General features: G+C 36.8%; 1 protein-coding gene across 1 annotated transcript; it reads left to right on the top strand.

Moving 5' to 3' along the window:
* Positions 1 to 878: 878 nt before the first annotated feature.
* MANEA (mannosidase endo-alpha) lies at positions 879 to 14,999 on the top strand. The gene is made up of 5 exons (XM_061460280.1): positions 879 to 1,019; positions 5,981 to 6,573; positions 10,128 to 10,237; positions 13,051 to 13,127; positions 13,790 to 14,999. Exons 2-5 carry the CDS (start codon positions 6,024 to 6,026, stop codon positions 14,424 to 14,426), a joined length of 1,374 nt encoding a protein of 457 aa, XP_061316264.1. The 5' UTR covers positions 879 to 1,019; positions 5,981 to 6,023; the 3' UTR covers positions 14,427 to 14,999.
* The last annotated feature ends 4,302 nt before the right edge of the window (positions 15,000 to 19,301 follow it).

The raw sequence follows: 19,301 nt of genomic DNA, 5'->3' as shown, positions 1-19,301 counted from the left end.
ACATTACTACAATTATATGCAATTACAGAGTGACTGTATAATAGGAATATTTATCATACTTCACGTAGTTTTTTTCTGATTTACTCCTATTAGCTGACAGGGAAAATCTAGCTTGGATATAAGGAAGAAGGTCTTCACTGTCAGGGCAGTGAGCCACTGGCACAGGTTGCCCAGAGAAGCTGTCGGTGCCCGATCAATGGCAGTGCTCAAGGCCAGGTTGGACGAGGCTTGAAGCAACCTAGTGTAGTGGAAGGTGATCCTGCTTATGGCAGGGGTTTTGGAACTGAATGATCTTTAAGGTCCCTTCCAACTCAGTGTTCTGAGTTCAGGGTATAAAAATAGTTACTCCAATGCACTGACTTCCTCAGTGCATGAACATCTTGCACACCTTACTCTACAGAGCATAAACTCATGTCCCTCACTGTGCAGAACTGCCACATTTTACACACCATGAACCATCCATCTGCCACACCCAGATTTAAACCACTGGAATTACCCAGCCATTACCGTTGTGCAAGTACTTCTCCAGCTGAACCACCACCAAGCCACCACATAAATTTAAAGAAATGAATAATTTTCAGCTCTTCTGAGCGTAAAAGACCATTTCAAAGCCTATGCCGTCCTAACACGCAACTGCTCACATCCCTCCCTCACGGAGGGAAAAGCCAAGCAACTTAAGAGCGCACCCAGCCGCAGGCAGGCTGACAATCTCTGCTTCCCGCCGTCCCGTCAGCCAGCAGTAACCAGCGCTGAGCTCTCACACCCGGCCATGACCAGGGCGGTTATAACGCGAACCGACAGCGACTACCCTTCCCACAAACCCGCCTACCGCGCGTGCGCCACTGCCGAAGCATGCGCACACATGCTGCCCCATCCGCCCCGCCTCGGCGGAGCGGTGTGAGGCAGCTGAGCCTCCCAGCTCCGGCCTGCCCGGCCACCGCCGAGCCAGGCCCCGTTGCGAGCACGCCCCCCTCCCCGCCCACCCGCTAGCCGTCGGGCAGCGCCCCTGATTCGGGCGGGTGAGTAACGGCAGCGGCACACGGGGCACGTGCTTTGGTGGCCCACCCAGGGCCCCAGTTGCGCCGCCAGTGCCACTGCCGGCCCCGGCGGCTTGGGAAGGGGGTAGCGAGAAGATGGGCTGGGCTGGGCCGGGCCGGGCGCCGCGGCGGAGCTCTGGGGCTCATCGGGGCTGGGAGAGGCCAGGAGACGAGGGGAAGGCAGTCGCCTCCTGCTGCCGTTGTCGGAGGGGCTGAGGGTGCCGCTCCGGCGGTACCTCTCTCCGCGCTCCCACGAATCCCGCCCGCCCGCCCGCGGCGGATGCTGAGCTTCTTGGCTGGGGATGGAGCTTGGCGAGAGCTCTGGCGCTCGGCTGGTCAGTGTTAGAGAAAAGCGTGAAGGCTCGTAATGTGGTGGCCTGCTCAGGGGAGGGGAGCAACGGCGTGAGCTGGCTGCGCTTCCCTTTCTTTGAACTCCTGCTGAACAGCTTCTCTCCGCAGCTGCCCGCACTGCAGATAGCCCCGGGAACCCCGTTCACAGGTAGCTCCCGGTGAGGAAGGTTGCTGTCTTTCCGTGGTCTGCTGCTGCTCATAGTCCGTGTTCTTTCAAGGCAGGAGAAGGCTGGCATGTTGAAATCCAATACTCTTACATATAAAATAAGATGTCTGTTACATAAGAAGAAGGTGAACCTGTTAGAGCAAGTCCAGAGGAGGCCACAAAGATGCTCCGAGGGGATCACCTCTCCACTGGAGACAGGCTGAGATAGCTAGGCTTGTGCAGTCTGGAGAAGAGGGCTCAGGGGAGACCTTAGAGCAGCCTTCCAGTACCTAAGAGGGAGCCTACAAGAAAGCTGGAGAGACCTTTTATAAGGGCATGTAGTGACAGGACAATGGATAATGCCTTTAAGCAGAAAGAGGGTAGATTTAAATCAGATATTAGGAAGTTCTTTCCTGTGAGAGTGGTGAGGCACTGGCACCGGTTGCCCGCAGAAGCTGTGGGTGCCCCATCCCTGGCAGTGTTCAAGGCCAGGTTGAATGGGGCTTTGAGCAACCTAGTCTGGTGGAAGGTGTCTCTGCCCATGGCAGGGGGGGTTGGAAGTACATGTCTTTAAGGTCCCTTCCAGACCATTCTGTGGTTCTAAATATAATTCAGTGCTGCAGGCTGTCTTACCACATTTAGAACCGAGGAAGTGCAACAGGGTTGCTTTTTTGTTATTGCAGCTATCTTAAATTCAGGTATAGTTACCAAAAAAAATCACATTCCCTTCTTTGTGAATTATACAGTTATCCGTGTTAGAATTGTCATGTTTCAGATGCCTCTTTCTGAATTGGTTGGATCAAAAGCCTATTATTGGCAGTGTTTTATATTTTTTATATTTATAATGTAGGCTATAAAATGTCCGCATGCCATCTGTGATGTGGTCTTCCGAGATTTTCAGGGCTTTTTAAAAAAGTATTTAGAAAAGGACTTTTCCTAAGCAGACACTTCCAATAAATTTCCCTTTTTTTTTAATATACCCAAGGCTCTTACAAGGAAGATGTTGTCAGCCTCTGTTGCTTTTTTATTATTAATACTTTTGTTCCCCAAGCCAGAAATCAGTTGTTTTCTGTGCTTTTGGTCTGGGCCTGAAGATGACAATTCCTGATTTGGAGAAGTGTGGTGGTAGTGAAGGGTTAACACCAACAGAGTTAACCAAAGGTCCTGAAATCTTCAGGCACTTCTCAGTGGAAAATTTGCCAAAGAAATTTCCATTTCCAATAGAAAGAATTAAAAAGACCTAAAACTGAACCAAACAAACATTTATTTGAAATATATATATTCAAATTCATAGAATAAAGAAAATTTTAATTTCACATTAGTGACTTTGAGCTCTTTTTTACCACTTGGGAACTTGATTTAGGGATGATAACATTTTTGTTATCAGTTTACATGCATTAGCTGTGAAGTGAATTGATAGAAAAAATGTGGAAAACAGGGAATAAAATTAAGGAAAAAAAGATCAAAACAAAAGGCAATTTTATGTCCAGGTTGCATGTTGAAAGTCACACTGTATTAAAATGTGCTGCATTAATTTCAGGAAGGGATGATGTAGTGGAGCTGAAACAGTACAGAAACACCTGAAAAATGTTTAAATTTATCCCATGATGGTGATACAATATGCAGATCAGGCAGACTAGACATTTCTCTAAAGAAAAACTCAAGAGAACCTGATAGAAGCAATTGAGCTTTTAGTAAAGGAGAAAGTATAAGTAGTAGTAATAAATGTAAATTAATACTTGTTTACTGTCCCTTCTAATTTGAGAACTAGGGCGATCAAATTGAAATAGCAGGTGAGTTCCTAAATGGAAGGTGTTTTTTGATGTTGTACAAAGAAATGGCATTCTGCTCAGGAAGTCTCTGATGCACATATGGCTGAAGGTGCCTAACTATTCTGATAAAGCATTATTCTGCACTGGGCCTGTTCTTTGCCCAGAGGCGGAGACTGGTCATCTAAACTAACTCATTCTTCTTTCTGACCTGTTATGACTCGGCAAGAGAAAGGGGTTAACTGCTTAATTTATTTCTTATACACCAATTTACTATAGGTATCGCTTACTTGTTCTAGAAGTTTTGCGCTTTAGTGCTGAGCCTCTGTATGAGGGCTTAGAATATGCAGTGGTAGACCAGAGTCTCTCCTGATGCTAGTCAAATTTGAATAAGTATGCTTTCGTGCTAAATATTCCATTGAAAATATACTTGTTAAAGTAAGAACATGGAACACTAAGGTCAACACTTCAGAAGAAGCACTTTATATTAATGAAAAATTGATGCTGTAAAGGAATTGAGTAGCAGATATATCAAACAAAGAATAAAAAAGAACAGTTTCTTTGATATGGAATAGGAAGGCCCAAATTAAAGACTTTATGAACATTCTAATTATAAACACTACAATCTTTAATTCTTTTTTTACAGAAGAGGTGAGATATAATTGCAGAAGTAACATATCACTGGCTGTTTTGTATGTCGTTTGAGGAAGATCAGTAGCATCTGGGTTAAATTAAAGATAACTGAATCCATGTGAATAATATTGTTTCCTTAAAAAAATAAAAAAATCCTGACCTTGTAGGAAACATCAGTTTGTCTAATCAGAAAATTGAGTTAAACTCCCAGGGAGGGGTAGCATGATAGACTAGAAAGGAGACAGGAAAAGTAGTACAAGTAATTAAATGTATTTAAAGTTAATTTCTTATTAGGAAAAAAAAAAATGTTCTGGACTCCAAGTAATCTCTTTGACAAAATTCTAAGATCTTGGAGTGGATTGTGAGCTAGAGAAAAAAATCCCTGTGATTTGATGTGAAGTGATATCAGCCCTGTTAATGAAAAGTCTTTAGTACTATAAACATAGATGGTGTAAAATAATTTTTCCTGACACTAGCCAAAGGTATGTATGGCTTCACAATCCAATTGGGCAAAATGAGCAGCATCATTTTTGTTCCCTTCCCCCATTTGTGCTGTTAACTCATTTGTTGGCATTAGTGCTGTGGTACTCATTCAGTTGGGTCAGCTCTGTAAGAAGGTAGAAGTGCATAGGGGTGTTCTATTGTTTATTTTGGGGATGTTAGCAGGATCTTGCTGCTGACATGTATGAGTGACATTACTGTGAAAACCAGATGAATTCCAGAGGTAACTAAAAGTAAACAGATGAACAGATTAAGTTTGGAAATGGAAGCAAAACTTCCCTTTTTGGCAGTGTCATGTTGCTAATCCATTTCAGACTGTGTTGTTAAAAAGGATATTCTAAAACTCCTTATCTGAGATTATCACAGCTGTAGCACAGAGTGTTGTGACAATTGAGCTATATGTTAATGCAGTTTAACATTGGACATTGGTAGGAAACTGTGGTGAAGTACTTCATAAGTATTTTAACAAGATCTCTGTGTATCTCAGTGCATTAAAGTAAGATTCTAAAATTTAGAGGTTGGTGGTAGAAATACAAAATCCCAGCTATGCTTTGTCTAATGGCTGTTGAATCAAAAATTTATTCTAAGATTTTCTAGTTCAGTGTTGTCACTTTTGTGCATAATCTTGTTCCGCATAATTCTGTGATAACCTAAATTTCACTAATCCTTGTCTCAGGCTCTCTTGTGTTGAATATTGAACAGGAATTAAAGTTACAAATAATTAGGCATTCAGTTATTCTCTGTTTCTTCCCTCTACTTTCAGGGCTCAAATCTTGTTGTATACCGTTGGTCTTGTTTTGAATTTAGTCCTGGAATTCTACATGAAGTGTCATGCAGCTGTGACATTGAACTACCAGGCTGCCAGCAGCTAATTTTCGGGCTTTCTGATTGAGGTCCATCCTTAATGATGTGCTGTTTTTTTTTTTTTGTTTATATAATTCATAAAACAAATTAGAATTTTAAATCTCTGAAGTTGCAAAGCATCATTGCTTTGAGTTTAATTTGCCAAAGTACATAATCAGTGCATTGCTTAGCTAAACGCAGTGTGGTTGGTCTGAAGCCAGTCAATAGGTTAGCAAATGAAATCTGCATTTGGAATATAAGATGTACTTCTGTCTTATCCCATTTTGTCATTTAACTCTTGTTCTGCTACATTTTAATCCTTCCTGGCTCCTACTTTTTACCTTCTGTTTTCTGTGCTGTTTCTATCAGACTTGTCAAAACATACTTCTGAAATAATATAACTGGAATTTCCATTTCAGGGGATTTGTTTGGCTTAGGAAAACAACAAAGTTCAAAAAGAAGGTGTTTTATAAAATATATGAGTCCTTGGGGGTAGAATCTCAGAACCTGACACACATTTTCAAATACAGAAATGTTTTTTGTCACCCATTGCCTCGCCTTGGGCTGTTAGTTATGCAGTTTGTGTGTGCATTACATTTTTCTCTACATGATTTCTGTTATGTCGAAACTTTATGAAGCATTTCATACTGTTGAATTAGGTAATAAGAAATCTGACCTTAAAATATTTGTCTTTTGATCAGTTGCGGCCAAAAACCTTCTGTTTGGATTCTGAACTATGACATCATGGCAAGATTTCGCAGAAGAACGTGCATCATTTTGTTGCTTTTTATTTTGTTTATTTGCTCCATAATGATGGCTTTGAAGACCCTGAGACCTGACAGAGCTGGCTTTGGGGATCCATTTGGACTTGGTTTGTTGCCCGAGCTTCAACAACGGACAGTGCACTTAGACAATAAACAGAATTCACTAAATAGGGTTCAAGGAGATACTGTAACGCATGTCAATAATTTGCATAGTGTTGCAGTCAATACTATGAAAGCATCTATGCCTCCTGTAAACAAGCTGGAAGAAGAGCTATCACCTCCTAATTATAACTTTCACATATTCTACTATAGTTGGTTTGGCAATCCACAGTTTGATGGTAAATACATTCACTGGAACCATCCATTGTTGCCACACTGGGATCCCAAAATTGCAAACAACTATCCAAAGGGAAGACATAGTCCTCCTGAGGACATTGGGGCCAATTTTTATCCTGAACTTGGATCTTACAGTTCCAAAGACCCTTCTGTCATAGAAGCCCACATGAAGCAAATGCGTGCAGCTTCAACTGGTAATGAATGTTAAAATTTCAGCATGTTGTTCGTTTATCCATCCTTAAATATATGAATGAACACAACTGACCCATTCTTCCATTTTTATATGTCATTCTGGAAATGAGAATGAACTACTAAATGTCTTTGTATTTCTGAGTTTTAAGTCCCAGCTCAAACGTACATCTTCAGAGCTATGTTTGATGAGTGAACAGCACAGAAATAGAAGAACTGCATGTGTTATCCTTTAGGTTGCATGTTTTATGACTTACTGTTAAGCACTATAGCATATTTAGAAAATACAGAAAATGCTGTTAGAATAGTTATATTCTTTTTTGAAATTAATACTTCAGTTTTAAAAACAGGTTTCAATAAATCCTGTTAAGATGGTTGTGGAGCAGTATGTTCAAATAGGGGCTTTGTTTTTCTGAATTTTTTGTGTGCAGTAACAATTGTGTATTAATACGTATATCAAAGAGCATGTAGAATTATAGCTTTTATGCAATTAAAATTTTATACTGTGTGTTTATAGTTCTTACTGTCTATGCAAACATCTAATCCAAACCTTGAACTCGGGTACAGTAGTTTCAGTGTAGCTAATTATAGTTAATTTCTTTGTCTAAACATATATTTTTTTCCCAACACAAACTGATATTCCCCTTATCTAAATAAGATAGGCTATATACATAAGAATATTCAGTATTTCTTAGGTGTCATTTTCTGTTGTTGGGCTTTATGGTCTTTGTTACATTTATCTTCTTTAAAATAAGTAGTCATATAGGTTACTATTAAACTCTGAAGAGCTTCTGTAAATGTAGTTGGCGCAACATGACCAGAGCTCGTAGCATTATTTAGAGTGCTAATCACATTGAATTGAATCACTTTGATTCACCCAATCAAGGTTTGATTTAAATGTTGTGTTCCCATTAGTAGTGTTTACTTGTATAATGGTTACTTCTTGGATATTGTTTTCTCTTGTTTTTTAACCTAACCTGTGTTTTGTACAAGGGTTAATACAAATGTAGGAAATTTCTCATCCTTTTCCGTAATACAGTAACATTAACAAGAACACCAGCAACTGTGGGAAGACTGTTGCAGAGAAATCTCTCCTATTAGTTGCCAATAAGCACTTTTTTAGTCTTTTAATACAAATGTAGGAAATTTCTCATCCTTTTCCATAATACAGTAACATTAACAAGAACACCAGTAACTGTGGGAAGACTGTTGCAGAGAGATCTCTCGTATTAGTTGCCAATAAGCACTTTTTTAGTCTTATCTAAAGCAAAATAATGCATGTTATATGATGAAAGCGAGAGGGCACTTGTAGCTTCAGAGGAATCTGATGTTTCTTATCTTAATGCAGATGTCTAATAAAGCTGACCTGCTGGTAGAAAAGGTGCCAAATACTAGCGAAAAATACCTTGCAAAAGAAGCTCTTTTAGTACCTTAAAGTTAGTTTTCCATTTAAAACTCAGCAGTGTGAAAGCATAGTTCTTCCTTACTGTGACATACTCTTTGTAACATATTACTTGTATTTGTCAAAAGTGATTTTTTTTCCTGCTGTTATTCTGGCTTATGGGTTTAAGTATATATATGGGTTTAAGTATATATATGACCAACATAAATCATCAACTTTTTTTCCTCTTCTCATATGTTTGTTTGTTTGTTTGTCTTAAATAAGAATTATACTTGGTTCATTTTTGTGTACTATAAGGTTAACTATTTGCAGTTCCTTCTTTTTGAATCTTAGCCAATGTCTAATCTATGACTGCATTTTACATTCTGTCAAATAATTTTTCTTCTTTTCTTGAGGCTTTATCAAGGAACTTACAAAAGGAGAAATATGTAAGTGGTTCTTTCAGCCAATGTAGTGTAATGATCAAAGGCGTATAAGAGATTGGAGCAACAGGAGTCTCATGCAGTGCTTCCTTGTATTCTTGTATTTTAGAATTCTTATTTATTAATTTTGTATTTTGTAACAGATTAATACAATAGATTTTATTCCTCAGGTTGCTTTATGAAATTTATTTTCTTGCACCAGCCTGTTTTTGTGGTAGTCCAGTCTGAAGTCCTTAATTTGTCTAGGTGACTACTCTGGTTTAAAACACTGTTGGTTTTGGCATTGAGTCCATCTTCTTTTAGTTTCCTGAAGTGGTACATAACTGTTTTTAACCACAGGAAGGAAAATATTAAGTAGCATTTCATGGGGCAGGACTAATGCAAATGTGATTTTACGTTCCTTGATGAACAGTTACGTCTCCTGAACTTTTCTCTGTTTCCTAAAGGTATAGCAGATGTTGTATTCAAGGTACCCTGAGCATAACCTGAGTCTGCTGTTACTGTTCTACTTTACATCTTACTCATCAAAAGATGGGTGGTAAAATATTGCATTTTTCTTGTTCTTGAGCAGTTAGTCTATTATTTGCAATTCTGTTTTTGATAAAGTGTGGAGAGAATGTGCTGATGGTAGTTGAACTAAGTTCTATAGTTACCTCAAATTTCTGGTTTTCATGTTAGATGAGTATGTATTCATGCTGATTTATGATTTCTTTTTCATAAATTTGGACTTTTTTTGGAAATTGTTAGAAATGTGATGAAGTTAGTAAAATAGATGGAATTTAGAGTATATACTTTGCTATCTCAGTCACCTGATTTGTGTACTTAAGTCTTTGTGTAGTTAAAAAAAAATCACATTGGCTTATTCTTTGACATGTTTTAAATAGTATTTAATGTATTTCTTTCTGGCTTACCTACTTCCTGATATTGTTTCCAGTCACATACCTTAAAGTTCTAACTTACTTATCTGGCAGCATTTTATTTTAGAAGCAAGGGACTTAGCCTGTCTGGAGAGGTGTGTGTTCGGAGAGGAAAAATTACAGTATAGGGACATTGTATTTGTTCTCTTCTTTTTTTGACAGGAGTAGTAACATTCTTAAACTATAGGGAATCACTCAAGCATTTTTTTTTAGGTAATAAATTTAGAACTAATTTCACATGGTTGGAAGGGTGGATTATACCATAATTGCTTTTAGCAAGAATGAAGGTTATGGGATTACAGTCACTGTTTGAAGTGTTTTTTTTGTAATGCAGCCAGATGTACAATGCAGAAATACAGTGGGCAATAAAGTTTCATAAAATAAGGATCTCTTATCACATGCATATCCCTCATCTTTTGAGTGTTCTGTAACCCTATGTATCATGGTATTCTTTGGCATAGCTATAGTGCCTTAGTTGGGAGCATTCTCTTCCGATTCATACAACCTGGAGGTTAGAATGCTGTGTTGAAAAGTGGGAGGAAATGGTTCTAAGTGTTAGGCTTGGGACACTGAGTTGTCTGTTGACACTGATCTGTTGTCTTGACAGGTTATCTTGCCACTGTTTGTTTTGTTGTTTTTTAAACAATAAAAGAAGTTAAAATCCACTCTGCAAATACTGAGATCTCATATTTGTTAAAAATATGAAATTCTAATTTGTATTATATATCACATCAAACAGTAATTAAAACTCATGACAGTATTACATTGTGCATGTTTAACATACAACATGATTTAAAACTTAAGTTTTGTATTTTCAGGTGTAATAGTGCTTTCATGGTACCCACCAGGTATGGCTGATGAAAATGGAGAACCAACTGATGATTTGGTGCCTGTTATTTTGGATTATGCACACAAGTATAATCTAAAGGTAAAGTATTTTTAAGATGCATAAAATAGCACTGTTTAGTATTGTAACCTTGCTAAAAGGTTAAACTACAGATATTAAACTATATTTGACTTGTATAGACCAGGGAGTCTTGTCATGTAATGGTGACTTCTGTTTCTGTCTCCTGTTACACTGTGTGCTTCCTTTGATTCATGGAACCTAAGCAGTGATTACCCCAATCAAGGACTTTTCAATCTCTCATGCTCTGCCAGTGAGGAGGGGCATGGGAAGCTGGGAGGAAGCAGAGACAGGACACCTGACCCAAGCTAGCCAAAGGGGTATTCCATACCACAGCACGTCATGCGTCATATATAAACTGTTACCTGGAAGGCCCAGATCACTGCTCAAGTTGGGATGGGTATCAGTCAGCAGGTGGTGAGCGGTTGTATTCTCTCCCCTTGTTACTTCCCTTATCATTATTATTATTGTTGTAGCAGTAGTGGTTTGTGTTATACCTTAGTTACTGGACTGTTCTTATCTCAACCCGTGGGAGGTACATTCTTTCTATTCTCCTCCCCATCTCTCCCTGAGTGGGGGGATGAAGAAGCGTCAGGGGGAGTGAGAGAATGTCTGCGTGGTTCTGAGTTAACTGCTGGGATTGAACCGCAACAGCTATGATAGGCCTTTTTTCCGTTTCGGTTCAGATCTGAAGCTTACAAAATCTGAGGTGTGGTGGTGTGGATTTCTTAATTTTATTTTTAGGAAACCGTTTTTAAAGTTCGTCCATCGGTTGTTTTCAGATGAGTCTTGGGTGTTGAGGAAAGCATTATTTTTTCAAAATACTATGGAATACAATGATCAGTAAACTAAGGATCTTTTGAAGAAAGACTAACCCCTTTTTTTTACATTGCCTTAAAACTTGCTGGCACCTGATTGTAGAGGTCAGGAGTAAGCATCTATGAATAACAAAGAGGGACTTAGAAGTTCTAGTTTGAATGAATGTCATTATTCCAGAAGGTATTAGGAACATTTCCCTTGGACAGTAAGGTCAAAGAGGTGCTGCTCTGGCTTTAGATTACTCCAGGGCATGACAGCATAGAAAGGCTAAATTACTGGCTTTCTCAAACAGATGAAATATCAGATTAATTAAAGACTATGTGAATTGATCAGTAGAATATAAAATCATGGTTAGATTTGTTTTTTTTAGTATAAAACTTGTTTTTTTTTGCTTGGGATAAAGAAAACATTCATTGCCTTTTAGTCTTGCTGAGTAATAAATGTGAGGTTTTAGATTATTTAAGTAGCTGTATGTGTGTCATCTCTGTATAGTGTTGTCTGTACTGGGGACTAAAAATATAGTCTGCTCATCCACTCTGGTTTTAGTTATGCAAGTTGCAGATTCCTAGGGAAATCTGCTGTCAGTAGTAGTATCTGTAGATTATTTGACAAGCAGGAGGAAAGTAGGAAGGTTGAATTGCATAGAGAAGTAATTTTGAAACTGTTAAAAATGCTGTGTGAATTACATTATATGACATGAATTACACAGATGTAACGGTAAATTATTAAAAAGTAAAATTGAAAACATTATCCATCCCTAAAATTTTCAGATTATCTGTCTAAAGGAGCTTGCTCGCATATAAAACTTGTTATCATTCAAGTCTATCAAAAGAGCCAAGGCAAAATGAAATACTCTGCGAAGGAAAATGCATGTAATAGTATGGTGATATTAGAATATGGATGGAAATGGTGTTACTGCTTGGGATAATTACTGGAATACAGGTATTAACTATAGCTACTACCAGGGAATGCTGCCTAAATGCTGTAAGGTTTTTTAAACATTCTTGCACTAGTAAGTGTTAGGAATGTTGGTAGACCAAAACCAACATACAAAATACATTTCTGTTATGTCTGCTAAAAGATACGTCCTTTTGTTTTATCTGGTTTTGATAGTTGGTAATGAAATATGAAATTACAGTGCTCTTCAACTTGTCCTGCCAGTCCTAGTGATTTAGTCTAACACTGTATTTTTCTGTAGTTTCTACTTAATAGAGATAGATACTGGCTTCCTACAATGGAATTTTGCTACTGTTGCAGGGTTGTTGAATATTTTATTAAATGCCTTCTTCTCTAAAATGGCTTCTGAAAAACTAGCTGCTTGGATTAATGTAATATACTCTTCCATTTAATTGTATATTTGAAAACAGTGGCAATTTTCATTGAAATTACTTCACATATATAGGTTAAATAATTATATAAACTTCAAGCTTGAAATGCATAACAGTAGCAGTACATTATATTAGATTTAGTTCCAAGGATTTATTGCTGTTGATAAATCTATAAAATTTTAAATTATAGTTTTCATATCTTGTATCTCAAAATCTATTTTGACACTGAAAACTCTCCTTGGAGAATTATCTATGGCAAATTTAATACATTGTTTAGAAATTAAATACTAAAATTTTTCTTTGGATAATAAGTTCTTTGACATTCAAATAGATAATAGTTTATTTCTGTTTTCAGTTTCTGATGTAGTTTTTTTAAGTTTTCTGAAGTATGTTTCTGACTTGCTGTAGCCTAGGGAAAAAAAAAAATCCAACAGTGTGTTTTGGGTTTTTTGGTTTTGTTTTGTTTTTTTAAAAAAACGAAATATTTACTCTGTTACCATACTTCCTTGGATCTGAAGCGTCTAATCTTAAGAGTGCAGGAATTGAATTAGGGTTCGATTATTCTCAAAATAGACAAATGAAAATGTTTGCTCTGTAAAGAGAAACTATATTTAATGTGACCGGTACTCACTTCATGTATTCAATAGTATTTTACATTTGTGTTGCTCTTACTGTGATTTCATCTTTCAGGTCACTTTTCATATTGAACCTTACAAAGACAGAGATGATCGCAGTATGTACCACAATGTCAAATACATCATTGACAAGTGAGTTCTTCCACAATGCTTTCCTTTGGGGTTTGTTACATGCTGGTTTAGGGGACTTCTGTATATTGTCTAAAGCTTGGAAGTATATACAAAAATGTGTACAAAGACTGAAGAGAACTGTAAGAAACTTTGTTCATGTTATAGTGGTATGAAGCTCAGTCTGATTTTTAAATAGAGAAGATGAATTTTATGTAGAACTCAAATGTAAATTGCTTTCAACATCCATTAGTATCACAAGTCATGATACTTCAGATTAAAACAAAGTGGTAGCTACATGATATATAAATAAAACATATATTTTTATAGTGACAAACTAGCAGCTAAAGCTTTAATGTGTTGAACTCTAGTGATTTTAATCCAGCTTGACAAATTCTGTACCGTTATTAGTTGTTTTGTTTGTTAGTGTCTGTTGTACTGTCTTATTTAATACTAAATTGACCTCCAGAAAAAAGCTAATTCCTGTTGTGGAGTTTGACACTGTTACTAATTTCTAGTAATTCAAAGGTTTTTGCAGATTCATTATTTAATCTTTCAGCAAACACTGGACTGAAAATTTATATGAATTACTATGTACATACACTGTCTTGTTACATTATTTTTTGGAAATTATTTCAGTTTCCAAATGGCAAATTTTGTATTAACGATACTTGTTTGCTTTGTAGATATGGAAGCCATCCAGCCTTTTACAGGCATAAGACCAGCACAGGCAGATTACTTCCCATGTTTTATGTTTACGATTCTTACGTAACAATTCCTGAAATATGGGCAAATCTGTTAACTGTTTCTGGATCCCAGACTATTCGAAATACACCATATGATGCATTATTCATTGCACTTCTTGTAGAAGAAAGACATAAGCATGACATTCAGAGAAGTGGCTTTGATGGAATGTACACGTACTTTGCCACCAATGGCTTCTCCTATGGCTCATCTCATCATAATTGGGCAAGTTTAAAAGCCTTTTGTGATAGTAACAACTTGATGTTTATTCCAAGTGTGGGGCCAGGGTATATTGATACTAGTATCCGACCGTGGAACAATCACAATACCCGTAATCGCGTCAATGGGAAATACTATGAGACTGCCTTCAGTGCAGCCCTTTTGGTGCGACCAGAAATTATTTCTATTACATCTTTTAATGAATGGCATGAGGGAACTCAGATTGAAAAAGCCGTCCCCAAACGGACTGGACAAGTGGTTTATCTTGACTATAAGCCACATAAGCCGAATGTTTACCTAGAGCTTACTCAGAAGTGGTCTGAGAAGTACAGAAAAGAACAAGAACAGTGGCTTATGTAAGCTGTTGCTGCTGCAGTTGTTTTTGAACACCTTGACTACATTGGGAAAGAAATAAAGATCTGAAAAATCTGTTACTAAGTATCCTTATTATAGGTGTGGTTGAATTATCTCTTGAATGTGTTACTACTTGAATACGCACTACTACTGAATTTGAATTTTGATGAGTAAAAGTATGATGAGAATATTGTCATATCTGTCTTACTGAGTATTGCAGTTTAGGATTCTTCAGGGAAAATGATGGGACTTTTTTGTTGTTTTTTAGATGTCATAACTTGCATGCTGAGCTTCCAGTACATGTATGGCATAATTTTACATGACCAAAGTAGAACAAAAATTTGGCTTACTTAACCTTACTTTCTTTATTCTTGTAGTTGTCTTTCTAATCAAAGTGATGCTGTAATCTGAATTTTTATACTGGTAGCTTCTCACAGGATGCATGTCTGTAGTGTGTAGAATAATATGCATCTGCTGGTTTTAATGCTTTGCACACAGGGCATTCTTGATATGTGACTAGCTTGTGGTAAAAACACTGAAGAGGTGTATGTGATGCAACACTAGTGGATTTTGGTGTTTTTTTTTTTTTTTTTAAGTGAAAGATTGCATTCCAAAGAGCTACTGAAAGCTGCTGAAACATACCTGGTTTACTTCCATTTGTTCTGTTCAGTGCATGGTGCAGACTTTTGCAGATTACTGGATACTAACCGGTAGCATAGTTTTTTCTATGTTAACTTGAATTTAAAAAAATTTAAATTAACCTGAGAATGGAATAGATTTTTTTTTTGAGGGGGAAGAACACCTAAACATGCAGAAAATATACTAAATCTTCCATTGTTATGTTGTCTATTAACTGACTGCAGACACATCTACTGTGTTTTTTTTAAATGTTTAAAGATTCTAAACCTAGTATCTTACTAGTACTACAATAAATACAATTTTAGGAAAGTTTTGATTTAGAAGAAGTTTGGTTTGGTAGAAATTACACCAACTACCCATTAGTTTAATTGAAAATCTGAGATTTCTGTTTTTCATCTAGTTGATCTAGTTGTTCCAGGTTTCAGAATAGCAGATCCTAAAATCTTGTTATTATTCAGATTTTCTCCCTACCAACACTGCTTACAATGTTGTAGCGTGGCTGGAAATAAGTACTTTCAGATGTGTCTCCTCAGCAATCCTCTTTTTCTCTTTTTGGGGGGCATTTTTCGTACAACTTCATAGAAAATTCCTGAATTTTGGAATATAGTAAAAATTTCAGTGTTTTATTTGCAGCAGTGTTTATTCTGTAACAAAGTGGCTTTTTTTTTTTTTTGTGGTAGTGGTTTTGTGTGGTTTTTTGTCTGGTTGGTTGGTTGGTTTTTTTTGGTGGGGTTTTTTGGGGGGTTGGTTGTGGTTTTGCTTGTGGTTTTTTTTTAATTTATTTATATGCAAGGTGCTGGTTCTGTGTTTTAGTTCGTATGCTGAAACTGTTGTGACCTCTGGAATTCCACTAATTTCAGCAGGACCCTTAGAAATGACATTCTTTGCTTGGTTCTCACAGTAATCTGTCCATGAAATTCTAAGGTGAATATGAGGACTTCTGGTTAAAAAAAGAAAAAACCCAAACCAGTATGTTGTTTTTTTTTCCAGAAACCTTTATCATTCCAAATAAATATAAGTGACTTAACTACTCATATTTTCTGGAGTCTTTCTGGTATGAAAAAGGTTTGTTTATGTATCTTTCACTTATTTGCAGTTTTGTCATTTGTCTGCAGTTGTTGGAGATGAGGTGTCTTATATTGCCCTCAGATGCTTGAAATAAATGCAGAAATTGAGAGACACATATACCCTGGTGTGTTGAAGTCACCTCGAGTTATTGGAGTCTTATTATTCATAGAATCATAGAATAGTTAGGGTCAGAAAGGACCTTAAGATCATCAAGTTCCAACCCCTCCTGCCATGGGCAGGGACACCTAACACTAAACCATGTCACCCAAGGCTCTGTCCGACCCAGCCTTGAACACCATCGGGGATGGAGCATTCACAGCTTCCCTGGGCAACCCATTCCAGTGTCTCACCACCCTCACAGTAAAGAACTTCCTCCTTATATCTAATCTAAACTTCCCCTGGTTTAAGTTTTAACCTGTTACCCCTTGTATTATTATCTCTTTATAATTTTCTGCATTTTCCTACTTCATTTCTGCAAACTCCAAAGTGCTTCTGAAAGAAGTGTTTACTAATGCTTATTTTATTTTACTTCTGGTCAGGTGGATAAACTGAAGTAGATACAAGCATGACCATAGTCACAAAATAGCCCCTGAGACATACAAAGCACTTGCTAAGCTTTTAACCACTTCCAGGTTAACCACTAGCTCCCTTTATTAAGGAAACAGATTATACTTTTTTCCTATAAATCCCTTAAGTAGCTCTAGATATTTTTTTAAATAGAATTTGTTAATGCTTATGCTTTTACAGCCCAAAGAGCTCATATATTTATTTTAAATATGAGATAATTATTAAATTTTTTGCATATAAGTATTGCATATATTATTAAAAAATCTTCTGAACTGAAACCTTTTTAAAGGACAAGTCTTTTTGTTTTCCCTTTGCTTAAACTTTTGTCATCCACCAATCTTTTCTCACTGTAGTTGTCTGAGCACTTTACTAGTCTTGAAAACCTTGCACTCCCTTTTCAGCTCCTTTCTTTCTCCCAGTGGCAATTTTCTCTGTGCCTATAAATGTTGCTCTTTTTGTTGCTGTTTATAGAAATATTTGAAATTTGTTGTATTGTACAACTGAGGTGATCTGTCTTGTTTAGAATATAATTTATAGTAACAGTGTAAGGGATCTTCATTACTTTGGCAGGCTTCCTTAATTGCTGTAAAGGTGTCATTTAGCTATGATGTGGTATTATGGGCCATGCCACACTGGTGTCTAATGGGATCTCTACAAGAATTTATAGAATTTCTCTAGAAAAGAATTAAAATGAAGTGCCTAGAAATTTATTTCAGCTGAGCATTTAATGTATGCTTGATGTGCTTTAAAATGTACATATGCAACTCAGTAAAATATTTCAGAGTTTAGAATTTTATTTGATGATCCTCAGTAGAGCTGATGAAATAGCAGCTTCTGGAACTACCCTGCCTGCGTGCTCAATACTTTCTCTATTCTTAGAGTAAATACTAGCGCTGCTTCTTGTCATAGAGAATATAGACTTTTGCCAATAGACTGCTGCTACAGCTATGATAGTTTTTGGAAATTTCAGTTACAATTTGTCTGTGGGAGAGGCTTTGCACAAATGTAAAGGAATAGGAGCATTACAAATGCACAGATACTGGTGTGAGATGGGGGAAGGTGAATGTATTTAGAAGGTGATTGCTCCAACCTTTACAGTTACAGAAGCTTTACAGTAAAGCAACCAACATTGGGAGGGAGGGAAGAATATTTATTACAAGTTTGTAATGGAATGGAATTTAAAGAATATTCAGACCCTAGTTCACTTTGGCTTCACACCCCAATTATTTCTTTACTAATTGAAAAAAAATGTATTAATGATTACTTTTAATTTTTTACACTGATTAACTGCATTTGACTCATCTTGTTATATAGTATATTATAGTACATAAAGTGATATACCACATTTATATAGTGTTCAAGAAACTCCATGAGAAGTTTTAACACAGATCATGCCATACTATGCTTTTGCAAATACAGAAATACCTGAAGTTATTGATCACATACTACTGACTGAGTATACCCAGAGAGGAAGTGGTTTCTGAGGCAAGCAGCAAGTCTTTGTGGTAAAAGAGTTCTTTTTTTAAAGAAAACCCATGGTTTAATTTCTGCTTCTGTCAGTTCTGATCAAGTAAATTGTTTTAGTTCTGTGAGCTGTCTCAGAACTGAAACTTAAGATATCTTCTCTAAGAATTTATATTAAATCCTATATTGTAGTGCATGTTTCTCAGATCTATACACTTGTACTGAATTTTGAGGGAAAGAACATGTGCATATGCTGTTACTATTTCAGTGGCAAGCTGTAGATTATTGTGAATGTAGTTTCTGTACTGATCATCATGTTTGTGCAATGCCTTTCTTTTGAGGTGCCAATAACTTGTCTCTTAAGAGGTTGTTGAAGCAGAAGGATCTTTAGTCCATTTTTATTGTGAAACTTAGTATGTATACATTCTGCATAGTTTGAATTAACACATTTTACACATGGTTCTTGGGTTCTCTTGAAAGCATTTCACAGGAGTGTTTTCAGCACTATTTCTAGTAGGAGGATGTATCTCTGGGTACATGTACAAGGATATACTGTAATTTAGGGCACTTTTTGGTGAATCTTGTATATCTAAAAGGAATTAAAGTATTTACAGACAAGTTATTTATTGCTTAATGTAAGCTGAAAATCTCTCTCCTGGTCTTGAGGTATTTTGCAAGTGTTGATCCTCGTCTTTCTGTTTGCATAAGATAGTGTCAATATTTCATTCCTTTTTTCATTTTTTACTTTTGACCAGCATGTTAAATGTTGCATAAATTTCTAAAGTGGTTGTATTTCTAAGGCTTCATAGTTGTAATATTCGGTAAAGAGAATCTACAAGATTAGTGGTACTGCAGAAAAGCCTGATATGAATTTGATATTGTATGGGTATGATTTTGTTGTGAATGTATAGTGTATCTTTCCTATGTATTGAACATGAATAAAAAAGATACATTTCTTTTAATACCATACCTGGCTGTGGCAGAGGTGCATTTGTTTACATGCATACATAAAAACAAGTGTGTGTGTGTCTATTTATATATATCGTATATGTGCATAAAACTGAAGTTATTATTTTTAAAGTACTATAGCCCATTAAAATGACAGGCTGGATTCTGCTACTTTTAAGCAAGAAATGTTTTTAA

This window comes from Pezoporus flaviventris, unplaced genomic scaffold (assembly GCF_033815535.1).
Source record: "Pezoporus flaviventris isolate CSIRO_AGI_PZ_B2104156 unplaced genomic scaffold, CSIRO_AGI_Pfla_v1 ptg000031l, whole genome shotgun sequence".
NCBI lineage: Eukaryota > Metazoa > Chordata > Aves > Psittaciformes > Psittacidae > Pezoporus > Pezoporus flaviventris.
Note: the sequence above shows the minus strand (reverse complement) of the source record. Positions and strands in the feature narration are given on the sequence as shown.

Excerpts from the sequence above, each read along its gene's own strand:
- MANEA (XM_061460280.1), top strand. The coding sequence starts at position 6,024 with ATGGCAAGATTTCGCAGAAGAACGTGCATCATTTTGTTGCTTTTTATT. Across the intron at positions 6,574-10,127 it reads AATGCGTGCAGCTTCAACTG|GTGTAATAGTGCTTTCATGG; the intron begins GTAATGAATGTT and ends TTGTATTTTCAG. Across the intron at positions 13,128-13,789 it reads GTCAAATACATCATTGACAA|ATATGGAAGCCATCCAGCCT; the intron begins GTGAGTTCTTCC and ends TTTGCTTTGTAG.